This window comes from Acanthochromis polyacanthus, chromosome 2, assembly GCF_021347895.1.
Source record: "Acanthochromis polyacanthus isolate Apoly-LR-REF ecotype Palm Island chromosome 2, KAUST_Apoly_ChrSc, whole genome shotgun sequence".
Classification (NCBI taxonomy): Eukaryota; Metazoa; Chordata; class Actinopteri; family Pomacentridae; genus Acanthochromis; species Acanthochromis polyacanthus.
The window spans coordinates 13,832,001-13,854,180 of record NC_067114.1 but is presented as its reverse complement, the minus strand read 5'-3'; the positions used below and the strand labels follow the sequence as shown (position 1 = coordinate 13,854,180).

The 22,180-nt window shown below is 39.6% G+C and overlaps 1 protein-coding gene across 3 annotated transcripts; it reads right to left on the bottom strand.

Annotated features, from left to right (window-relative positions):
• Positions 1-3,864: 3,864 nt before the first annotated feature.
• On the bottom strand, positions 3,865-22,083 carry def8 (differentially expressed in FDCP 8 homolog). Of its 3 annotated transcripts, none has more exons than XM_051943541.1 (12): positions 21,954-22,083; positions 16,819-16,941; positions 12,187-12,281; positions 11,892-12,041; positions 9,529-9,670; positions 9,058-9,222; positions 8,743-8,870; positions 8,119-8,232; positions 7,703-7,783; positions 6,136-6,276; positions 5,846-5,955; positions 3,865-5,444 (listed from the first exon to the last, which is right to left on the bottom strand). In XM_051943541.1, exons 2-12 carry the CDS (start codon positions 16,925-16,927, stop codon positions 5,351-5,353), a joined length of 1,329 nt encoding a protein of 442 aa, XP_051799501.1. In that variant the 5' UTR covers positions 16,928-16,941; positions 21,954-22,083; the 3' UTR covers positions 3,865-5,350. The 3 variants fall into 3 exon arrangements, with proteins under 3 accessions (XP_051799501.1, XP_022046010.1, XP_022046011.1); XM_022190318.2 differs by lacking the exon at positions 21,954-22,083 and adding an exon at positions 18,412-18,571; XM_022190319.2 differs by lacking the exon at positions 21,954-22,083 and adding an exon at positions 18,162-18,328.
• Between the last annotated feature and the right edge of the window lie 97 nt (positions 22,084-22,180).

Sequence of the window (22,180 nt, the reverse complement as noted above, 5' to 3'; positions counted from 1 at the left end):
TTACATCAGCGTAGTCTCGCGAGATTTGTTACAAAAACAGCATTTCTGTGCATAGACTGCATGTATGCTGCATAACAGTCTGGCTGTGTGAGACCATAGACTGTAAAATAAAGATTACACACACACACACACACACACACACACACACATATATATATATACACCCTGTGTATACACAAGGTGTCCCAAAAAAATGTATACACACTTTAAATAATTGTAAACTAAATGTTTATTGTAATTTGTTTAATTTTCAACATGTAAAAGAATTTAAAAACATCATTCTATTGTTTCGTCACTGCCTGTTCTCAAACTGATGTCCGTTCTGGTCCAGACACTGCTGACAACGCGAAGCGATGGAATAGCACACATCATGAAACAATTCCCTTGGTATTTGCCTGCATTCAAGTTCAGTGGTTGCTCTCAATTCAGTGACTGTTGCAGGTCTCATTGTGTAGACTTTGTGGTTATCAGCTGCTAAAAGGTGTATACAGTTTACATTATATACTGACAGTCAATAGAAACTTTGAGGTAGAAATGTACACAGAATTCTACTTGTAGGGGGGTTGTAATTATTCATAGTGGATTTACTGATGATCTAGTGCCCTGGTAGTTGAGATAATGATGAGCTGTCATTTTGTCATGATTCATTGCACATGGGTTGGTCACTTTGAAAAGGGGAACCAAATACACACCAAGCAATACTCAGTGAGTATCTGCACAATTTGAGAATGGGTTTTGAAGGCCTACATAAAGGCCCAAAAAAGGCCACCATTGTTAGTCCAGTGAACAGCATCATGCCGCGTCTATCACATGAACAACGTCTCCGGGCACTGGGTATGGTGGAGGCCGGTTTGAGCTCCAGTGATGTCGCCAGGTGTATGGGCTGTTCCCAACCCACAATCAGAAGCCTGGTCCAAAGCATGCGCCGACGGATTGCTGCCTGCATCGAAGCAAATAGAGGCCATACTCGGTATTGACTGTTGTGACTTCGTGTTTGGCAGGTGCGGTTTTCTTTTGTGAAATTCTTTATTTTGAAATCATTCTTGAAACTTTCGATTTTTGTTTCTGTGTGCCAATATGCAAAACAAATGATTCATATGAAGAAAATCCAGTTTCGGGCTTCAAAATAAAAATTATGTTGAAAAATGTGGTCTCAAAGTTTTTAATGACTGTCAGTGTACATATACATTACAGGGCTGCACAGTGGTATAGTGGTTAGCACTTTCACCTTGCAGCAAGAAGATCCCCGGTTCAATCCCGGGGTGGGCCTGGGATCTTTCTGCATGGAGTTTGCATGTTCTCTCTGTGCATGTGTGGGTTTTCTCCAGGTACTCCGACTTCCTCCCACAGTCCAAAAATATGCTGAGGTTAATTGATAACTCTAAATTGCCCGTAGGTGTGATTGTTTGTCTGTATATGTAGCCCTGCGACAGACTGGCGACCTGTCCAGGGTGTCCCCTGCCTTCGCCCGAGTCAGCTGGGATAGGCTCCAGCACCCCCCACGACCCTAGTGAGGATAAAGCGGTGTATAGAGAATGGATGGATGGATTTACACCTGTATGTATATATATAGTATTTAATGTTTAATTTTCCTTTTTAAAGTTTTATTGTATTAAATGTTTTTTCCTCCGATTTAATTGCTTTTTAAAATGTAAAATATCTCTAATCTTTTTTCTGTCAACATTTTAACCCTAACTTCAAAAATGAAACAAACCCTCAAGTCACAATGAAAATACTTGTCACAATCATGAGTTAGTCAATTATTCAGTTTATCAATTCAACTTTATTTGTTTAGCACCTTTCACACAGATGACAAAACTAAACAAGCAAAGAGAAAAAACAATGCCAAAATTATTGAAACTCAAAACATATTTAAAAAAAAAAACATTTAACATGGTATTAAAATATGTTGTGTGCAGGGGATGGAGAGAGTTTATTGAAGTCTTCTTGGGCTCACACAGTAAATCATTTAAAAATAGAAACTTGATATTCAGTCTAAGGAAACTGCAGAGCAACAGAACCAACAATATCTCCTGTTCCTTTAATGAGTCAATTTTCTGATGTTTTCAGACCAAAGAACTACAGACTCTTCACAACCTGCTCAGACTCTTGGTACAGGACCTCACCAGACCGGTTAAAAAGGTGTTTCCTTCTCATTTCTACTCTGAAGCTCACCTTCTCCTGCTCAAACTGCTGACAAACATTTCTGCTGCTTCAAAGTCTGGTCTCCAGAACTTCCTAAAAACTCTCAAAGTCTCTTCTGCTGCAGGTTGCTTTGTAGAACTGTTCCAGAAAAGCTCACTAAACCACATGGAGGGGCCTCAAGATAGTCGTCCAAATGCAGCCTACCAGAGAACCTCTTTAAAGAGAGAACCAGGACAGGAACTCTTACCTTCTGGACAACCAACGTTGGTTCACAAACAAGAATACAGAATGTGTCTGATCAAAAACCTCTAAAGACTCACTACGGACAAGATAAAGACACAACTCAGCTGCACCAAACCCACTAATCACTGCACACATTAGCACCATGTGCTAACTGTGGCTAAAGAACCACATTTACCAAGACAACTATCCAGTACAAAGCCCTAAAACACACCAAGAAACACATTAAATTTGATTTTACTGCTGGAAGCTGCAAGCCAACACCTAAAGAACAAACTAAAGCAACGAAACTAAACCCGGTTCAGTGAAGAGAAGCAGAGGAAATGTTTGACTGCAGACAAATGAAGACACTGAGCTGCTCAGGTGTTCCTGATAACACCAAGCAGCCACCTGGACAGCCAATAGGAACACAGCTTACTGGAAGTCCAGAGGGCTGGGTTAGTGAAGTAAATTTAGTTTAAAGTTGAAGCAGAAAGTTAACAAAGTAAATTGAAAACCACCTTCTGATACCTGAAATCTGAGTTTTCACACAAAGAACACCTGAACATGTCAAACTGGTTCCATAGTAGAACCATCACTGTAAAAACGTCATAGTATGGTGTGTTGCTCAGAAAACATGACTCTAGGGTCACCGAGGGGTGTCACAAAAACAGGACAAACAATGGTTTCCAGGGGGTTAGGTGGCTCTTTATTTGAAAAAAAAAGTACTTATATGATCTGTTACTGTCTACTGGATTCTACACAATATGTAATATATGGGAAAAAAATCTGTATTTTTTAAATAAAGCCTATATGCCAATCACATTTTTGGGCTTGGAAGGTAAATTGCACATACGTTTTTAAATTTTCTGCCACTTTTGACTTTTGCTCCACAACACAAGAGACCATTTATTTGACTGTATGTGTTCTGGTCTTCTGGAGTTCAGAAAATACATCATCAGCAATAAAGAGATTTGCCCAAAATGTATTGCATCTCCTACACTGTGACTGAAATACATTAAAATAACTTAAGTAATGAAAGTTATATTATTGCTCATAGAAATTTTTAAAAGAAACAGCAGACAAAAAACACTATTTTACATATAAAACCTTCATGTCGGTCACTTTTGGGCGTAGATGGCAATTTGCACTTTAGCTTTTCCTTTTTTCGGAGACTTGTGCTCCACACCGAGGAAGCATTAACATGACTAGATTAGTAAAATCCCATTTTAATCTGTGATAATAGGTCTACGAATGATTTACTAAACAGACAAACAGCGTAGAAGTGTTCTTCAGGCCAGCTCCAGGGCTATGGAGCTCCTCAGGCAGCTTCTGTATTTGAAACATAAATATTTACCAAAGTCAGAGGGCTTGGTCAACAGGGGTATTATAATTGCTGGTGTGTTGATACTGATCAGACATTTATCTTTATTAAAACTATGTTGCTGTCAGTTAGAAAAAAGGCTCACCAATGGGTAAAATCTGACGATGCAGCTTAAATGCATTTCATTATTTTATTCATGCACAATTCATGTTTTACAGCAGGACATGGCTTTCACGAGCACCATGTTTGTCCATTAGTTTGAAAAACAAAACATACAGTACATCATGCTGTTACAAGATAACACAGCCAAAAGTCATTATTTTAAAACAAATATTTCAGATCAACATTTACACATCGCCAAAGTTGCCACTTAACATATTTGTCACCTCTGGACTAAATGTGCTATAGGTAGATGAAGACTGAAACCACATATTAACGTGATGGCATTACAATGTTTGGATAACAGCTGTAGGTAACCTGACAACCTGAGGCACACAATGTTCATGAGTATCCACGGCTATTTGCTACGGTGCACTAAACAGAACTGGATCAAACACGTCAAACTGTATGAAATAAGTTCACGGTTCCGAATGAAAAGAACACATATTTCACAACCCCCATGTCGCATTTCTTTTCTGGTTGAAAGGTTTACACAAGAAAATGCACTGCATGCTTTGATGATGTATCTGTTGCAAAGATATGTGTTTGGAAATTATGGTTTCAGTTGACTAATTACAAACTCAGAGTCAGCCTAAGCTGTATAAAATAGAACAGTACTGTGGATTTCTTTCAGAGAAGACACAAGAAATTGGTTGAAGACCCGTTTGACCAGATCAATAGATTATTATTCTTATACAGAGTGACTGATCTGATAAGACAAAGTGTGTCAGAGCTGCAGGGATCTAAAGATCTCAACTTCTGTTAGACTCGTTTTATAAAAAGTCTGTGAAAGTCTAGCCTATTTAATCCAGATCATGTTGAACACTAATGAGACACTATACATTGATAGTTGCTATATGACCTAATAAACTGATGCTTAGAAACAGCAGCTCAGTAAAATGCTACGACTTGAGTACAGGATTTTAATTTTAAGACACACAACTTGATGCTGAAAGGCAAATTTCTGGTTAGTACAATTTTTAATTTTGTCATTGGAAGCTGTAGCTATAATCCTTAAAATTTCAAACAGTTAAACATATGGCAACGTTAAAGTTTATCGTTTTGCAAAGTTGGCAGTAAAGGTTAATGCAGTTGAGGCTTCCAGTTTATTATACAGCCTCTGCATGCATGATCGCCTACTGATAAGGTGGGTTTACTCTACAGGGCGTGTATTTGTATATTTCTACAAGCAGACACACACATACACACTCAAGTGAAACAAACATACATACACAGTGTTCAGTACATCCAATTTCAGTATGAATTCAAAAGTTTGATAAAAATATATATGTACATATATATATATTAATTTCCAGATGGGCTTCTAAATACCCTGTTTCATTATGTAGTGCACATGAAAATAAAGACACAACAGCATAAACACAAAACAAACCAAAGACGAAGATGAGGAGCTACTTGTAACACTATGATCAGGCTTTCTTGATCTTGAGGCAAAGTGCAACATCCAGTAACATCAGGTGGTCCTTTTTTTTTTAGAGAGAGCTACGCTTCTTTCTCATCTGATACGTCGTCTTGTTTGCGTTCCGTCATTCGGGCACATCGAGGACAAGTTGTGGAGTTGTCATAGTAACAATCTCTAAAGAGACAGAACAAACATTGCCGTTTTTGTTACATAATGTATCATACCAATGATATCCCATTAGGCATGGTGTTTTACTTTAAAGTCACAGTTCAGTGTTTGGGCAACTGGACTGTTTTGCTACTTTCAGACAAACTCAACAGCCTTTCTTATTTCTTTCTATTCAGTTTAAAAGTGTGTTAATGTTATGCTAGATGACACCTACAGTTGGACGTCTTTGGGATTACCAGTAGCTCCACTCAAAACCTTTGCAGCTTTAAGAGTTTAATTTAATTCAGTTATTTGTTGTTTATTTGCTTTATTTTTCTTCACAAATTGTTTCACGAGTAATTTAAAAAAATTTTGGCAATCGGATAACTTGCAGGAGTTTTCATTCTGACTGGTTGGGGGTGACTAACCTGTGGAAGACAGCAGAGCAGTCGTGGCAGACTGAGGTGTGACTGTCAAAAGGGAAGAGGATGTCTCCCTCCTTACAAAGCTCACACACAAATCCTTTGGCCTGACAACGCTGCACAAACACAGACAAAATAGTAGAGAAAGAGAAGACGTCACAAAGGTTTTATGTTGTCATTTGTGTCTTTGGAAAACAAGGCAATAAGTAAGTATACTACTAACTAGCTCTTAATAGATAGATTAGGTATGTGTATTCCAAACACACTAAATTCAGTAGTTTTGTGTAAACGCTCACCTCACAGTCTAGTTTGATGTGCTTTGCAAATGTGGTGTGGATCTCTGTGAGGGAGCAGCTGAGTCTGCCACTGGAGATGTCGATCAAATCCTGTAGTGAGTACATGTCATCGTTTTCAACGAAGTGCTGCCGATCTTGTAGCTGAAGAATACAAACAATGACAACTTCTTAATAAAAATGATTCCGTGTAAGGCGGGGCAGTAATGAAAAACAACTACCATTGTGATATTTAGTTTTCCTGTAATATATAATGTCATGTGAAAAATACCTAGATTTTTTACACTTAAACATCTTCATTTAGAAAGAATTAATCATTTTGTAAAGATAAGGGTCATTTCGTAGAGGGGTCAATCTACATAGAACACAGAAATAATCCAAAAAAGGTGAAAGAAACATCTGGAATCATTCACATATGGTGTAGCACTGGCAAAGACATCTGCATTACTTTTTTGCTTTGGATGGTACTCAGACCTAGCACTGCACTCATCATTTTGAACTTAACAGAGCTGAAAGAAAAGGTCAAACAAATCAGTTGTGTTGTCTCACATGGTGGCAACAATGGCAAGGCCCTGCTGACAGAATACCTGTTTTTGTCAACACCATCCTTACTGTAACCAAAACATTTCCATACAACTGATGCTGCGTTTCCTTGTGCAACCAAATCTTCCTTTTTCGTGTTTCTCTCCTGGTGACGTGTTGAAGCTGCGTATCAACAAACTTTGTGATTTGCAAATGATCAAGTTGAAATGAAAACTCAGTGTGTCCAGGAAAACAATAAATTGAAGAAAATGATATTTTATCAGACAGACTAGCCATAGAAAATGAGAAAGGCGGGGGTTTTCTTTTTGCATCAAGCAAGAAAAAAGTTGTGACATGATGTGTTTGAGTTCATTTGGAGTACTTTGCATTTCCCTTCACAGAGCGTGACCACTGAGCAGGTGCACATTGCAACACTGATGCTAAAATGATATAATTTGCAGTCCTTGCTCAGTGCATCATAAAACTTATGCAGTCGATCTGAATGTCATTGGCCTCAACTTTGCTGAGAAATTACATTATTTAGGAAACAAGCAGGAGTAATTCAGTGGCCATTGCTCCTCTGCAGATAATAAAAGTAAGCTTCACTAGCAGAATATCTTGATAAAGACAGACATTCTTTGCAGTTCTTATGTGAACACATTTTACTCTTTTCTTGACCTACTGGCAAGCTGTTGGTTTTTTGTGTAATTTGTTGTGCAAACGCTGCCTACTCCTAGACTAAAAATTCTAAACAAATTGATCTGGTAATGAAGTTGAACCAAGGTTAGTCAAGTTCATGTAATACAGTGTATGAACAGGCTGTACATTAACAGCCTCTGTCACTTCAGTGTGAGCTTTCCACTTCTACCACATGCTGGTGCTGTTGCATCATAGCACTGTGACACCTATTTGCCACGACATTAAAACCTCCTGTTGTGTAGGTTTCCCTCATGCAGCCTAAAAAGCTGCCACTGTACAAGACACTTGAACTGTGCATTGCAAAGTCCTTTTCATATTTGGTGAATAGGTCATGTAAATAGTTACCAACCTGTAGTAGCAGCCGAGCTTCCATTGCCTCTTTGCAGGTAATAAAATAAGGTTTCATCAACAGAATATCCTGACGAAGTTTCTGTGAAGAAAACCCCCAAACACAAAGACACACGCCACTGTCAGTCCCATTAAATGCGCTGAGTTGCTGTTTATTTTCTCTCAGTCCATGTGCTAGCAGTATTTGAAAAAAAGGGGTTGATTTCCATTTAAAATATCACCTGAAATCAAAGATTATAACAAAGTGCTGAGATAGGTTGGGCGACAGAACAACTGTAAGTGTTGCTACAATCAGAGACATTTTTAAAGGAAGTTCAAGCTAAAATTGAGAACAAATCTGTCACAAACTATTTAATTCAAATTCCACAACTTATTTGAAAGTATTTACCAGCGTTTCCAAAAAGTGAATCTACCCACCCTGATCTCAACCAGTTCCTCCACAAAGTTAAACAGCAGCGGGTTGATTTCTTTTAGCCTCAGCACAGGTCGTGACAACATCAGTGCCAGGTAGCGAATTGAGGAGCGGCAAACCTGAAAAAGAAACACGCAAGCAGATCACACACTAATACCCGTTTTCATAACATAACAGTGACCTGGGTTAACCCTGCACTAGTGGACAATGCGTATCCTCTGAGCGCGACTCGCCACCCTCACCCTGACATGAATGGAACTTGGAAGTTGGTCAGATGATGCCTGGCTTTCACAAACAGGATAAATTCCTATGTCTGTTAGACACAGGAAACTCATTTCTTGGTATTAATGTTTAAACAAAATCAGTCTGATTCCCCTTTAAGACATTTTGTCAGACCTGTTTATAGCATGACATATGAAAGGATAAATTCGACAGACAGACAGACAGACAGACAGACAGACAGACAGACAGACAGACAGACAGACAGACAGACAGACAGACAGACAGACAGACAGACAGACAGACAGACAGACAGACAGACAGACAGACAGACAGACAGACAGACAGACAGACAGACAGACAGACGCTTTAAATTTACAAGTCTATTTTTGAGTTGCTGTTGAGGGTACCTTGCGCGGTTCAAACTCCCAGTTGTGGATGACACGAGCTGGGACGATGGCTGTGTCGTTCCAATGGCATGTGCTGCAGTAATACTGTCCAGTGTAGTCACACTGTCTGGCCTCACTAGGTACGCCCCCTGCAAAAAAATATAGCATGGCACAGTCAAACTATTTTATAAAAGGAAAGCAAGACGTAACCACAAAGAAAAATACATTTAGAACAGTCAGAACAAAGATTTTATGTAAATTGTACTGTGTCAATTAAGTCTTAAGCAGAAAACTTCACCTCTTATAACTAAACACTGCCAGTACATTTGTACTCACTCAGTGAAATAGGAGTACGACACTCTGCACAACGGTAGTCTTGCCGGTCTAGTCCTATTTCTGGGCAGATGCTGAGTTCATACTCTGACTGGTGGCTGACCTTCGACCTGACACATGGCTTGGTGATCAGGTTCATGCATTTACTATGGCAACGATAGTAGCATCCTGCAACAAGAAAGTGACAATTACATGTCATGACAAAGAAACTGAATTTAAAACATGAATCCAAGTTCAATTGGCAATAAGATTATTTGGACCGTTGTGTAGATTCAGACAGAAACACATTTCAACCCCAAAGTGTGCATGTGGAGCTTTGACAAAAAAGTGAGACAGCTGCACTACTACGTTTCAGTCCCATCCTGTGAGGCTGTGCTAAAGTCTAAAAGCACATGAGGTCTCAATTTTGAACAAATATCTGGCACAAATATCTGGACAGCAACATTAGCAGCTACACTCTTTAGTGTGTCTCACCTGTGCAGGTATACCAAGTCTGGATAAGGCCCCAGATGATAGTGCTACACTTGTCACAAGTCTGTTTCACACTCTTGCTCTTCTCTTTGGAAAAACGATGCTCAAGGAGAATTCTCAGATTAGGCTCGTCCTCCTCGGGGTCCTTTAAAAGGACAAGTGGAAAAATAGAGGACATAAATCCATATCAACAACAACACAGCTGTGACACAGTTCACGTACAGCTGAATAGACCCTTTAATGACCCCAAAACGGCGACCAGGAAGTAGCAAAATCCGGGCTTCATTTTATCGGCGTTGAAACCAACGGGTGACGTCACGGTTAGTTTACGCCTGAGCTGGAGGCAAAAGAGGAAGCCCGCGGCCGTGACCGAAAGGCGAAAGACTGAAGGACTAGGCTCTATCAACTTTTCTAAAATGTCGTCCTGCTGTGTTTTTGGATGCCTGAATAGGAGGAATGACATTGGCGAACGCAAATTAAAGTTTTATAGGATTCCACTGAACACTCGTGCTCAGAGGGAACGAAGACAGTTGTGGTTAAATGCACTGAGGCGAAAAGACTGGACAGAGACGATCAGCTGCAGTCAATTCCAGCCATTTTCAGTACAAAAAAAATCGCTAATATTCTATTTGTAAATAAAAAATATTCAATTCAATTCAGCTTTATTCCAGACACTGGGTCCAAATACACACACCATAAGAACAAGGACACAACAAGACACAGAAAAAAATACAATCAAAAACAATAACCCGTTAAATATGACGAGAAATACAGGGAATATTGGACGCGCATCGCGAGGTGCATTTCCTTGAAAACGACCGATTCGTGGATTATATACCGACTTCAAGACATGTTTTGGACAAAATAGTTTACTGGCTTGTGTCGTCTGGATGTCCAAGGTTGGATTATGGCCGTTTTTTGTGGAATATTTTCATCTGTGTGTAATAATGAACCCGGAAATGTGAGTCGCCCTGTGTACGTTAAAGCCGTGTACAGAGAAAGGACGGATGGATATTCGTTGTTTGTCGGACAAATGTGTTTATATTACCCGCTGTGGTAATCACATCTGAAAGTGGTTTATACCGGCGGATTCATGAGAATCTAAGCTTTCCGTCGACGTATAGTGTTTGTATAATCGCGTTTGCAGCCTTCGGACATTCTTTAAATTCCTATGCAAATTAGTAAGTGTACCGCCGGCGGTACACTTAAGTTTAACGGGTTAAAAATGCTCGAGTTTGCAGCGCAAACTCCCATCGCAAACTATATACTCCCAGTCCCGCTTGACTTCTCGCTCCGCTTTTGCCTCCAGCATAAGCCCCACCCACAAAAAACGTCACAATGTTTGTAAACAAATAAAGGGTCTATAAGGCATGGATATGTAAGCATGTCCATTTTTCTCAGAATTGAACACGCAGTAATTTTTCCTTATGGTCTCGCCATATGATCTCAAAAAGAATAAGACATTTCTACTTCCTAGACAAAACGTGTCTGTTCAGTTTGATCAGATGGCAATAAAGCTGCTTTATTCCAAAACACACAGCGCTTTGGGTAAATTCCCTATAATTGACAGCATTAGATGTAACCTTGAGCTGCTTCACATGATACGGTTTCAAAAAACACTTCATGAAAGAGGATATTGATGCTTCATCAGTTCCCAGCAACATTCCCATTAAGTCAGTTACACGGTTGAATCTGAGATATCAGAGGGACTGTAAAGGCCAAGACACTGCTGAATTGTCAAGACACAGAGGAGTTCCTTTAAAGAGAATCTCAGCTAAGGCACTCAGACTGGGCATAGAAATAAATCAATACACAAAAAAGCACAAAGTTCCAAAGTCACACAAGATAATCACTAATGTTGTCTTTCCTATAAAACGCATTCAGCTGGATGAAATGGTTTATTTACTTGAGCATCGTTCAAGACACTATGCACACACAATATTGTACTTCTATAGATTAAAGAAAATCCCAAGATACGGAAACTACACTATTTCAAACATAAAATTTTATGCAGGAAGTTTTAGATCTCTACTAACTCTCTATCAACTCATCAGTCTCACCAATGGCTAAGGGGCCAAAAGTGCTACAGTTAAAGCTGATGAACGCTTTTATTTGAGATGAGTTATAAGCACAGCAATCAACTGTGCTTTCAGTATTGGAGTTGCTGGGCTGCTCCTCTTCTTCTGATTCTTCTGGGACTCCCTCAAGAGCATTGCCAAGGACACTGTTCTCCATCCTGGCAAGCTCCAGTAGGGACTTCCCACACAGGAATGAAGCCTTTTCTTACAGTATTCTTCTATCTGCCTCACACTGATCACTACTCATAAGCATCACGTCTCATAAAATTTCTTCATAAAAGTCCTAACCTTAAGTTCCTGCAGTTTGAGACGCAGGTGAATAAGTTTCACGACAGTGTCCTTTTGTCTCTCCGAATGTTCCGGCAGCTCCAAGATCAGCTTCTTACACTCCTCTATGGCCAGTTTTAGCTGTTCAATGTCCGACGCCACAAACGAACCCTGAAAGAGCAAGTTAAAACAAACAAGGAAGCAGAAAGAAAAGGTCTTTATGCAGGCAACTTCCGTTTAGCAAAATGGACAGTTTGATTTGCTTTGGAGCATTATTTAGATTTTGGCTGAACAGCAGGAAAATTACATTACATACCACAGGCCGCGAGAAGTGATCCTCAGCTAGACCGAGGTCCATGGTCCGATCTGAACTGTGGGTTCTGGTCCCTGAGAACAGCTCAGGTCTTGCTTCTAAAAAGAGGGAACCGTGGCATAAGACACGTAGCATGCACGCTATACCTTGGCGAGTGCACTCAGTCATGCATGCTAATTTCATTCACATGACTGTGGTCATTCAGGAACATTCTGACACGCTCAAGAATTCCTTAAGGACAACAGCGGAAAACAGCCAGCTGAACAATACACCGGTAATCGTCTTATCAGAGCTGGTAATATGTAACCAGGCCAGCTGACAAGACATCTGTGTAAAATGTCACTACTGTTACTCTACATGTTTGCAACCAGGCTGTTTCTAAATTAACCATTTGGTATGTATCTGAAACAACTACACTGCAGTGCTAGCATTTCCCTCTCTGTATGGACAACTAGTCTGTAGTACTGTATGATCGTGCCTAGCCTATGCCATGTATTTTTATTGATCTCGGAGGCAGCAGAGCAAGACAAAAACACAATTCTTGACACCACCTTAAAAACCTGTTATGGTGAAAGTCATATGACATGTAACACATTATAACAAAAGGAAAGTATTCATTCTCTTAGCTTTGTTGTGGTCTGTCTGAACTCCCTGTTAACATCTAACTGTCTGTATCTGCCATGTTGCACTGTCCAGGTAAAATTGAAACAAAATGCAGGACAAGACCTTTACTATACACACGTGGACAAAATTGTTGGTACCCCTCAGTTAAAGAAGGAAAAACCCACAATTCTCACTGAAATCACTTGAAACTCACAAAAGTAACAATAAATAAAAATTTATTGAAAATTAAATAATCAAAATCAGCCATCACTTTTGAATTGTTGATTAACATAATTATTTAAAAAAAAAACTAATGAAATAGGGCTGGACAAAAATGATGGTACCCATAACTTAATATTTTGTTGCACAACCTTTTGAGGCAATCACTGCAATTAAACGATTTCTGTATTTGTCAATGAGCGTTCTGCAGCTGTCAACAGGTATTTTGGCCCACTCCTCATAAGCAAACAGCTCCAGTTGTCTCAGGTTTGATGGGTGTCTTCTCCAAATGGCATGTTTCAGCTCCTTCCACATATGTTCAATGGGATTCAGATCTGGGCTCATAGAAGGCCACTTTAGAATAGCCCAACGCTTTTCTCTCAGCCATTCTTGGGTGTTTTTGGCTGTGTGTTTTGGATCGTTGTCCTGTTGGAAGACCCATGACCTGCGACTGAGACCAAGCTTTCTGACACTAGGCAGCACATTTCTCTCCAGAATGCCTTGATAGTCTTCAGATTTCATCGTACCTTGCACACTTTCAAGACACCCTGTGCCAGATGCAGCAAAGCAGCCCCAAAACATTACTGAGCCTCCTCCATGTTTCACCGTAGGGACAGTGTTCTTTTCTTCGTATGCTTGGTTTTTGAGTCTATGAACATAGAGTTGATGTGCCTTACCAAAAAGCTCCAGTTTGGTCTCATCTGTCCAAAGGACATTCTCCCAGAAGCTTTGTGGCTTGTCAACATGCATTTTTGCAAATTCCAGTCTCGCTTTATTATGAGTTTTTTTCAGCAGTGGTGTCCTCCTTGGTCGTCTCCCATGAAGTCCACTTTGGCTCAAACAACGACGAATGGTGCGATCTGACACTGATGTACCTTGGCCTTGGAGTTTACCTTTAATTTCTTTGGAGGTTGCTCTGGGCTCTTTGAATACAATTCCAACGATCCGTCTCTTCAATTTGTCATCAATTTTCCTCTTGCGGCCACGTCCAGGGAGGTTGGCTACTGTCCCGTGGGTCTTGAACTTCTGAATAATATGAGCCACTGCTGTCACAGGAACTTCAAGCTGTTTAGAGATGGTCTTATAGCCTTTACCTTTAAGATGTTTGTCTATAATTTTTTTTCGGATGTCCCGGGACAATTCTCTCCTTCGCTTTCTGTTGTCCATGTTCAGTGTGGTACACACCTTTTCACCAAACAGCAGGGTGACTACTTGTCTCCCTTTAAATAGGCAGACTGACTGATTATGAGTTTGGAAACACCTGTGATGTCAATTAAATGACACACCTGAGTTAATCATGTCACTCTGGTCAAATAGTTTTCAATCTTTTATAGAGGTACCATCATTTTTGTCCAGGCCTGTTTCATTAGTTTGTTTTTTTAAATAATTATGTTAATCAACAATTCAAAAGTAATGGCTGTTTTTGATTATTTAATTTTCAATAAATTTTTATTTATTGTTACTTTTGTGAGTTTCAAGTGATTTCAGTGAGAATTGTGGGTTTTTCCTTCTTTAACTGAGGGGTACCAACAATTTTGTCCACGTGTGTAAACATCAATGTACATGTACGTACATACAACTCAAAACTAGGAATAAACAGGGAACACTGAATTATGTGTAAAAATGTAAATAAAATATAATGCTACCAAAAACAAATTCAATTAAAAATGTAATGTTTATTGTGAGATCTGTTATGGATGTATCTTGATCTATGGTCATTTTTTAGGCTGTCTCTTGTCAACTAGTGGTGTTTCCAGTTCCTCTCCTGTCTACAGTTAAAATGACATCAAATTCAAATGTGTTTGCTAGCAACACTTTTTCAACACACAAAATCTGATCAGCCTCTAGTCTCTACGGACGTTAAAGTTTCATTTTCAGCAAGTATACCTTTTCAGGTTCTGTTTATTTATATGAAAACATGGAAGGAGACAAAAGAAATAGTTAAAAGTTTCAAAAGCAAAACGCAGTGCTAGGCTCAAGATCGTCTCCCGTCCTCTTGGGCGGCCGCCGCCCTGTCTTCCGTCCAAATCTAATCCAAATCAGGATCAGAGTTTAATCTGAATCGGGATTATGAGTTCAATGTGATATCAGAGGTCAGGTGATGTTAAGGTCAGAGGTCAGATGATGCTAGGGTCAAAGGTCATGTGATGTCAGGTTCAGGTGTGTTCAGAGTGTCCACCTGCTCTCAGTCCTGGTGGATTGGACCCAGCTGTAGTGAGTGACAGCTAAATCAATGCTGCAGAGAAACCGTGATTGTACCTACTGGCAACAGCGAAACCTGATATTATTGTCAATGAGGTGAAGATCAAAGCAAAACTGAACAGAGGAATCTAAAAAAAAGAAACAAAATGACACATAATTTGAAAAGATTGAGAAAACATAGTTTTAACCTTTCCACCGATACATTACATTACAAACTCCACTATTCACATAATTTAACAAACCTACTTTTGGTCTTACTGAAAATGTGCACATAAATGCCCTCATTACCTGTGTGCTCCTCCAAACAAGACATGCTGAGTGAATCTGGCTTCTCAATGGCAGACAGAGACGCAATACTTAAGGTGGGAAACGCTGATTATACCAGCAGAACGAGCACAGATAACTGCGAGTCGTTCTTGACTGTCAAAAGGATTGTGATCAAACCAAAACTATTCAATTCCCAAATCCAAAAATACAGGAAGTGTTACTAAAGCACTGTGTGCACTTAAGCCTTTCATTTCCTCTGGTTCAGCGACAGCATTTCCAACTTCCTTTTCCATGAGCTTAGTGTTATTCAGCAGTCCTGTGTACTTGTTTGTTTAGAATAGATCCTAAAACAAACAAGTACACAGCAGTCCTGTGTACTTGTTTTTTTTAGGATCTGTTCTACAATAAATGGTAAATGGTCTGTATTTATATAGCGCTTTACTATACCTGCAAGGTACCCAAAGCGCTTTACATGATACGTCACATTCACCCATTCACACACACATTCACACACTGATGGCGGAAGCTGCCATGCAAGGCGCTAACCACGACCCCATCAGGAGCAATTCGAGGTTAGGTGTCTTGCTCAGGGACACCTCGAGCACGACGGGGCGAGGATCGCCCCGTCGTGCTCGAGGTGTCTACAGTTAAAAATGGCCACTCTACCCACTGAGCCATCCCGCCCCTCAATACATGAAAACTCTTTAACTGCAGCAAATAATTTGTTCATGAAAGAGTCGAAGCTCCATAAACTGAGTCAGTCATACCGATAATGTTTACCTTTGTTATAAGGGAAGCAGAAATAATCTCCGATTGCAGCGCCCATTTGTTTAACAAAGTAAATATTACCGAAATCTTTACACTGTATCCTATTTACACCAGTAGATCACAAAAATGTCTTATCTTCATTCTCATGTTCTTAAAGAAAACATCTCACAGCGAGCTGGGTATTTATCCTCCTCACGACGACAGACCAGAGTCGGGGGAACATTTGCACCACAAGGATAACTAAAACACGAAATTAACTGGATCTTTTTTACAATCTACTAAAAAAACCAAAGCAGGAAAGATGCATTTCTTAGCCAAAGCCACAATTTGCAAAATTAAAACTGGATATGAAACGCATAATTCCACATCTGATGACGCAGGATGAAACCAAAACTGAGATCCCATAATTGAGGATGCCACTTTAAGGCTGCACACCTCTGGTTCACATTAGCTAAGTCAATAACTGTTTCTTCTTGAATTAAACCATAAGTGTGGAAACAACTGTAAAGTAGTCCATATTATATACTTGAGATGTTTGTGTCATGATTTGCCTGTGATAAACTGTGGAAAACTCACCGTGTTGTGGCGGCGTCTTCCCTCCTTGGGGACCATCTTCTTCCTCTCCACGGTCAAAGGGATTGAGGCGGGTTTGGCGGAAAAGTGCAAGTCTCTCATCATACTCCATTTTATTGGCTACATCTGAGAAGGGCAAAAGACCGTGCAGTCAGACTGAGCAGTTTGTTAAATTCTCTTGTCTTGTGTTTATGAATTGATGCAGGAAGAAGGGCCTTGGCTGCCTTTTAATGGAAGCTGGTTAGCTAATGTGTCTTCTTGGATATTGCCTGTTGTGCAGCGCATTCCTATTGAGATCCCTGTTCAATTGTGCTGCTCTTTAGTTATTAGATTGCTGCTCAGAGGCTATAAAATTCCACTCAGAGGACCTAACAAGTAAATGAGTTCCAATTTTGTTTTGTTTTTATTACAATATATGTGTTGCATGCAAAGCAGTGCCTTCTTTCAACGTTGGTTGAAATGAATCTCATATACTCACTGTGCTGCTCGTGCTACAAACTGAGAAGCAGAATCAGATGATACCTTTCCCACAGCTAAAATACATATGTCCTACATGAGTTGCCTTTAGTTTTGTACTTGTAAGGTATGGGGATTTGTGTAGGTCACACTTTAAGATATGGTCAAATTATTATGCAGCTGCAAAGAGATGAGATATTCCAACTTTAAGGACTTACTTCCTAACATAGCTACATTTAAGAAACACTTCACTTAGTAAAATGCAATTCAATTTTATTTTTAATCAGTCTTTTTAATCTGACAAGTAAGGTTGGCTGGTAAATGTCTACATCTTTCACACTGTAAAACTGCATTGTATTCTTAAAGCCCTGACGACATACTCAGGGTTGGTTTGCGTTTTGAAGACATCAAATAGCTGTTTGACAGGCGGAGTTGTTCTCCCTTTGACTAATAAGCTGCCTCTGACATGAAATATCAGCACAATCCTCACTGGGACCCTGCTTTTTTGCTCCAAATGCAAACTGAATAAAGAACTGTCATATCAAGACAGTTTTTTTTCACAAACACAATAAGATCTGTTTATTGAAAAGTTAATAATGGACGGGGATCTCCAGCAAATGGCATACCCAAAAGATAGAATTCCCAAAAGGCTGCAGGACTAATTTATTAAAAATGCAAATTAATTAAAAGGCATAAAAATAATAAAGAGCGAAACCAAAGCTCAAATGATCAACAGCATCCGTGGTTGCAGGCAGGAAATAGTAAATGATCCACACACACTTCATGCTCTTTATCCTATTTTCTGTCTCGCTTGAAATCAGTAGATAGGATCTAGTAAGGAAACAGTGCAAACACTACAAAGCGTGAGGAGCATTAAGTTGAAGCCTCACCTCACCAAAGACAACCAATCAGGGCTGCTGCTGACAGTCTCCTCTTCTTGATTATAATTCGCCTATTACTGCCAAACATGCAAAAACTCTACTAAATTAGACCTACATAACACAGCGAATCGACATCAACACACAGATGTTGACAAGCGGCTAACGCTAGCTAGCCGACTAGCTTTAAAACTAGCAAATCATCTGTTGTTTTGATGCTAATGTTTGCTAATTTAACGCGGCTGTGTTGTCGAAAGCTTACCCCGTTGTTGACCGTATTATCATCAGGGAACTGTCAGCTGTAAAAATATATAATGTGGTCGACGGTAACGGCAAATACAAACAGCTTTCCCCGTGTTGTTTTGTCCCTGTCATCAGCAACATCACAAGGCAAAGCGGCGTCAAGTTAGTCGCTGGTAAAACAGCCTTTTGCGGTTGGGGTTTTCAAAATAAAATTGTTCATTACACTGGTGAATTCGCATTATATGGTTAGTATGTGGAAATGAACTGTATACAGAGACTTTGTTTAAACTTTATCTGTATTTGAACTTAATAGAGCTCTTGTGTGATTGCGATTTATTACGCTATGTATTACTTTGTATGGAAGTCATGTTTACGGCTTTTACTTTGAAAATAAACCTCAATAATAGTAGGCACCTTCCAAGGGATTTCCTCAGTGATGAAACAACACTTTCAAAGTGTTGGCTGCGTGTGTCAGTAGGACTCCCTGAGAGCTTCCGTAAAAAGCAACTGGACTTCTCTTTTTGTTTCATGAAGACATTTCACCTCCCATTCAAGAGACTGTTTTAGTTGTAACTAACACACAAGTAGGAATGTTAATTACTCTCAGATTTCACAACATCCATCCATCCATTCTCTATACACCGCTTTATCCTCACTAGGGTCGCTGGAGCCTATCCCAGCTGACTCGGGCGAAGGCAGGGGACACCCAGGAAAGGTCGCCAGTCTGTCGCAGGGCTACATATACTGACACACAATCGCACTCTCATTCACACCTACGGACAATTTAGAATAATCAGTTAACCTCAGCATATTTTGGACTGTGGGAGGAAGCCGGAGTACCCGAAACCCACGCATGCACAGGGAGAACATGCAAACTCCATGCAGAAAGATCCCAGGCCCACCCCGGGATTTGAACTGGTGATGTCCTTGCTGCAAGGCGAAAGTGCTAACCACTATACCACTGTGCAGCCAAGATTTCACAACAATATTTGTAAAACTGCCAGGTAAGGGGTGATTTAAGATGCAAAAACTGGTGAAACTTTCTGGAGACAGGTCTCAAAATTCCAGCATATGTACGTGATAAGTGGTGTCATAGATTCCTTGCTCCGTTTAGTTATGGCATTACCAGTTTAACATTTATGGGTTGCTAACCTCTTCTCTCAGTCCATGTGTCCTCTCTGTCCAGAATGTGAACACTGCTGTCCTCAAATGAGTGTACATAATCCTGTAGATGCAGGTGGACAGCTGAGTTAGCACCCCTAGTCTCCCCTACATGTAGGTCCGTGCACTGAACTGCATACATAATGTTGCTCAGCTTGTGTGTTGGTGTTTTAATGCTTACAGTGAAACAGGTTTTGTCTCTCAGTGTGTTGTGTTTGGACAAAATTACTCTAAGTTTCTCAGATGCACAAGATCCAAAGAGATGAGAATTTAGGATTTCCATGAAGTGGAAGATGGAGAATCTATGCAGATTATGATTTTGCTCCACTTTCCACTGTTAGTTCACAGATAATCAACATAATAATAACGGCTGACTAAATTGGAGTTCTCACATGTAATAAAACTGGAATAAGTGCATTTTTTCCATAGACTGTGTATAAAGATGGACGTAGCATCTGGCTCCAACATTGAAGCCCACCCGGAAGTGTCAAAAACTTGCAATATCACGCCGTCCGCTAGGGTTGGCTCCAAAAAGCTTTTGCTCCATAGACCCCAATTCATTTTTGGAAAAAATAAAATTTGATAGACTGATTTTCTACAGCTCAGGATTTTTTTCCCGTTAGTTTTCATGGTCAAAATGAGAGATCAGGTGGCCGATCTTAAAATAAATCAATACTGAATTTTCAATAAATCGTTAAAGTTGGCGGAGTCAGGGCGCCCCCTGACTCCGCCAACTTTAACTATACTTGATTGGACTAGTCCTGCCCCAAGTTGCTCTCCGGTCCAGCCTGTTTGATGACGCTTTTTACGTCACTGGCTCCAAAAAAATCCAAAATGGCGACCAGGAAGTAGCAAATCCGGGCTTCATTTTCTCAGCGTTGAAACCAACAGGTGACGTCACGGTTAGTTCACGCCTGATTTTTTCCTACAACATAAAAGAAATAAAAATATATACAGAAGTTGTCCTGATAGGTAAATACAAATAATCTTGTCAAATAGATTTTTTGTTTGTTTGTGTACTCATTTGTTTATATTTACAATTGTGCTTGATGTTTAAGTAGCTTTTGTTCTTTCTTAAATTTCCAAGATGAAGAAGCATTTGATTATATCTTCAGACCTTACAAGTCAAACTGGTTTGTGTGCTGTGAAGTGTAGGACAAGAACTGTTAAACTGTAGAGTTACTATATTGTTATAAAAATGATCAAATTATTAATTCTGTATGTTTTAGCACATGCAAACACTATGCACCATAATTTTTGCTCTGCTTATTCTCCTAAAGTCTACCATGATAGCTGAGTGTTGATACCAAATTTCAATAGGTGATCATGTAAAGAAAAAAGTACAGTTGCGCTACGAGCACATCGCCTTTTTGAGCTTGCAATCAAATGGGCATTATTCCTAATATTGCCATTTGATTGTTCAGTTGCATCAGACTGATCGGTAATGTCACACAATTCAACTGTTTGTAAGATAGAACATTGATACTTAATGATGCAAATACAGAATGTATTGTTTATGGAAATACCATCATTTTTTAACAGCTTGTCATACAGACTGGCATGCTGTATCTTTAGAAACAAAGTGCAATAAGAAATTGAACATTAGAGTTACATAACATCTGCACGGAAAATACAGCTGTTCAAAACTGTTAAGATAAATATACAGTAGTTACTATTCAATGTAAAAATTGTAAGTTTGGCCTGGCAATTCCAGAGGAATCACCTCTGCTACAGGTGCCAAATATCAGACAAAATAGTGCCCTAAAGAAAGAATGTTTCAGCATCACAGTGAAGATTACTTTTTAACTTACAGTGGGATCTTTCTCTTCAAACATGGCAGCAGCCTTGTCAGAGTCTGCTGTAAAGTAGATGCCCGCTTTTAAAGCCCTGTTTTATGTATCTGTGGTTGATGAATTAGATCCTTTGTGCCAAACGGAAAACATGTTGTACCACCAGGTGTTTAAAAAAAAAAAAAAAAAAAGTATCGCACTTGAGGACAGACAGTGTAGCTTGGAGCAAAACAAATGGTCTTATAAGACAGACATTGTGTAAAAAGAACACTGTTTTCTCGTTAATAAAAGGCTCTTCTGTTCTTCTTGTTAGGTCATTAAATGCTGTGTTAAACAGGAGTATATGACCCATTTCAGACACAGCAGCAGTTTTGATACCATTGTTGCAACCCGTTGCGCTTCAGTCCCGCGGGACACTTTGAGATCTGCATAAGCATTTCCTTAAATGTCTGAAGCTGCAAACACGATTATACAAACACTATACACCCATGGAAAGCTTAGATTCTCATGAATCCACCAGTATAAACCACTTTCAGATGCGATTACCACAGCGGATAATATAAACACATTTCTCCAACAAACAACAAAACATTTAAAGGGTACAACTCACCTTTGGACACTCTTTTACTGGTCAAAGATGAAAATAATCAGGCATGTGCCGTGAGCTCCAGGGTTAGGTAGGCAGGCAGTCGCAAATTGCGACCGACACACCAATGACAATTTACATGTGTAGGTAGGTAAGTGCCTGCTTAATCTAACAAAATCAAGACAGTAAGACAGCATTAAAAAAGCTTAAACAATAATTTAATGGCAGTCCCAAGACTCTCCCAATTAACT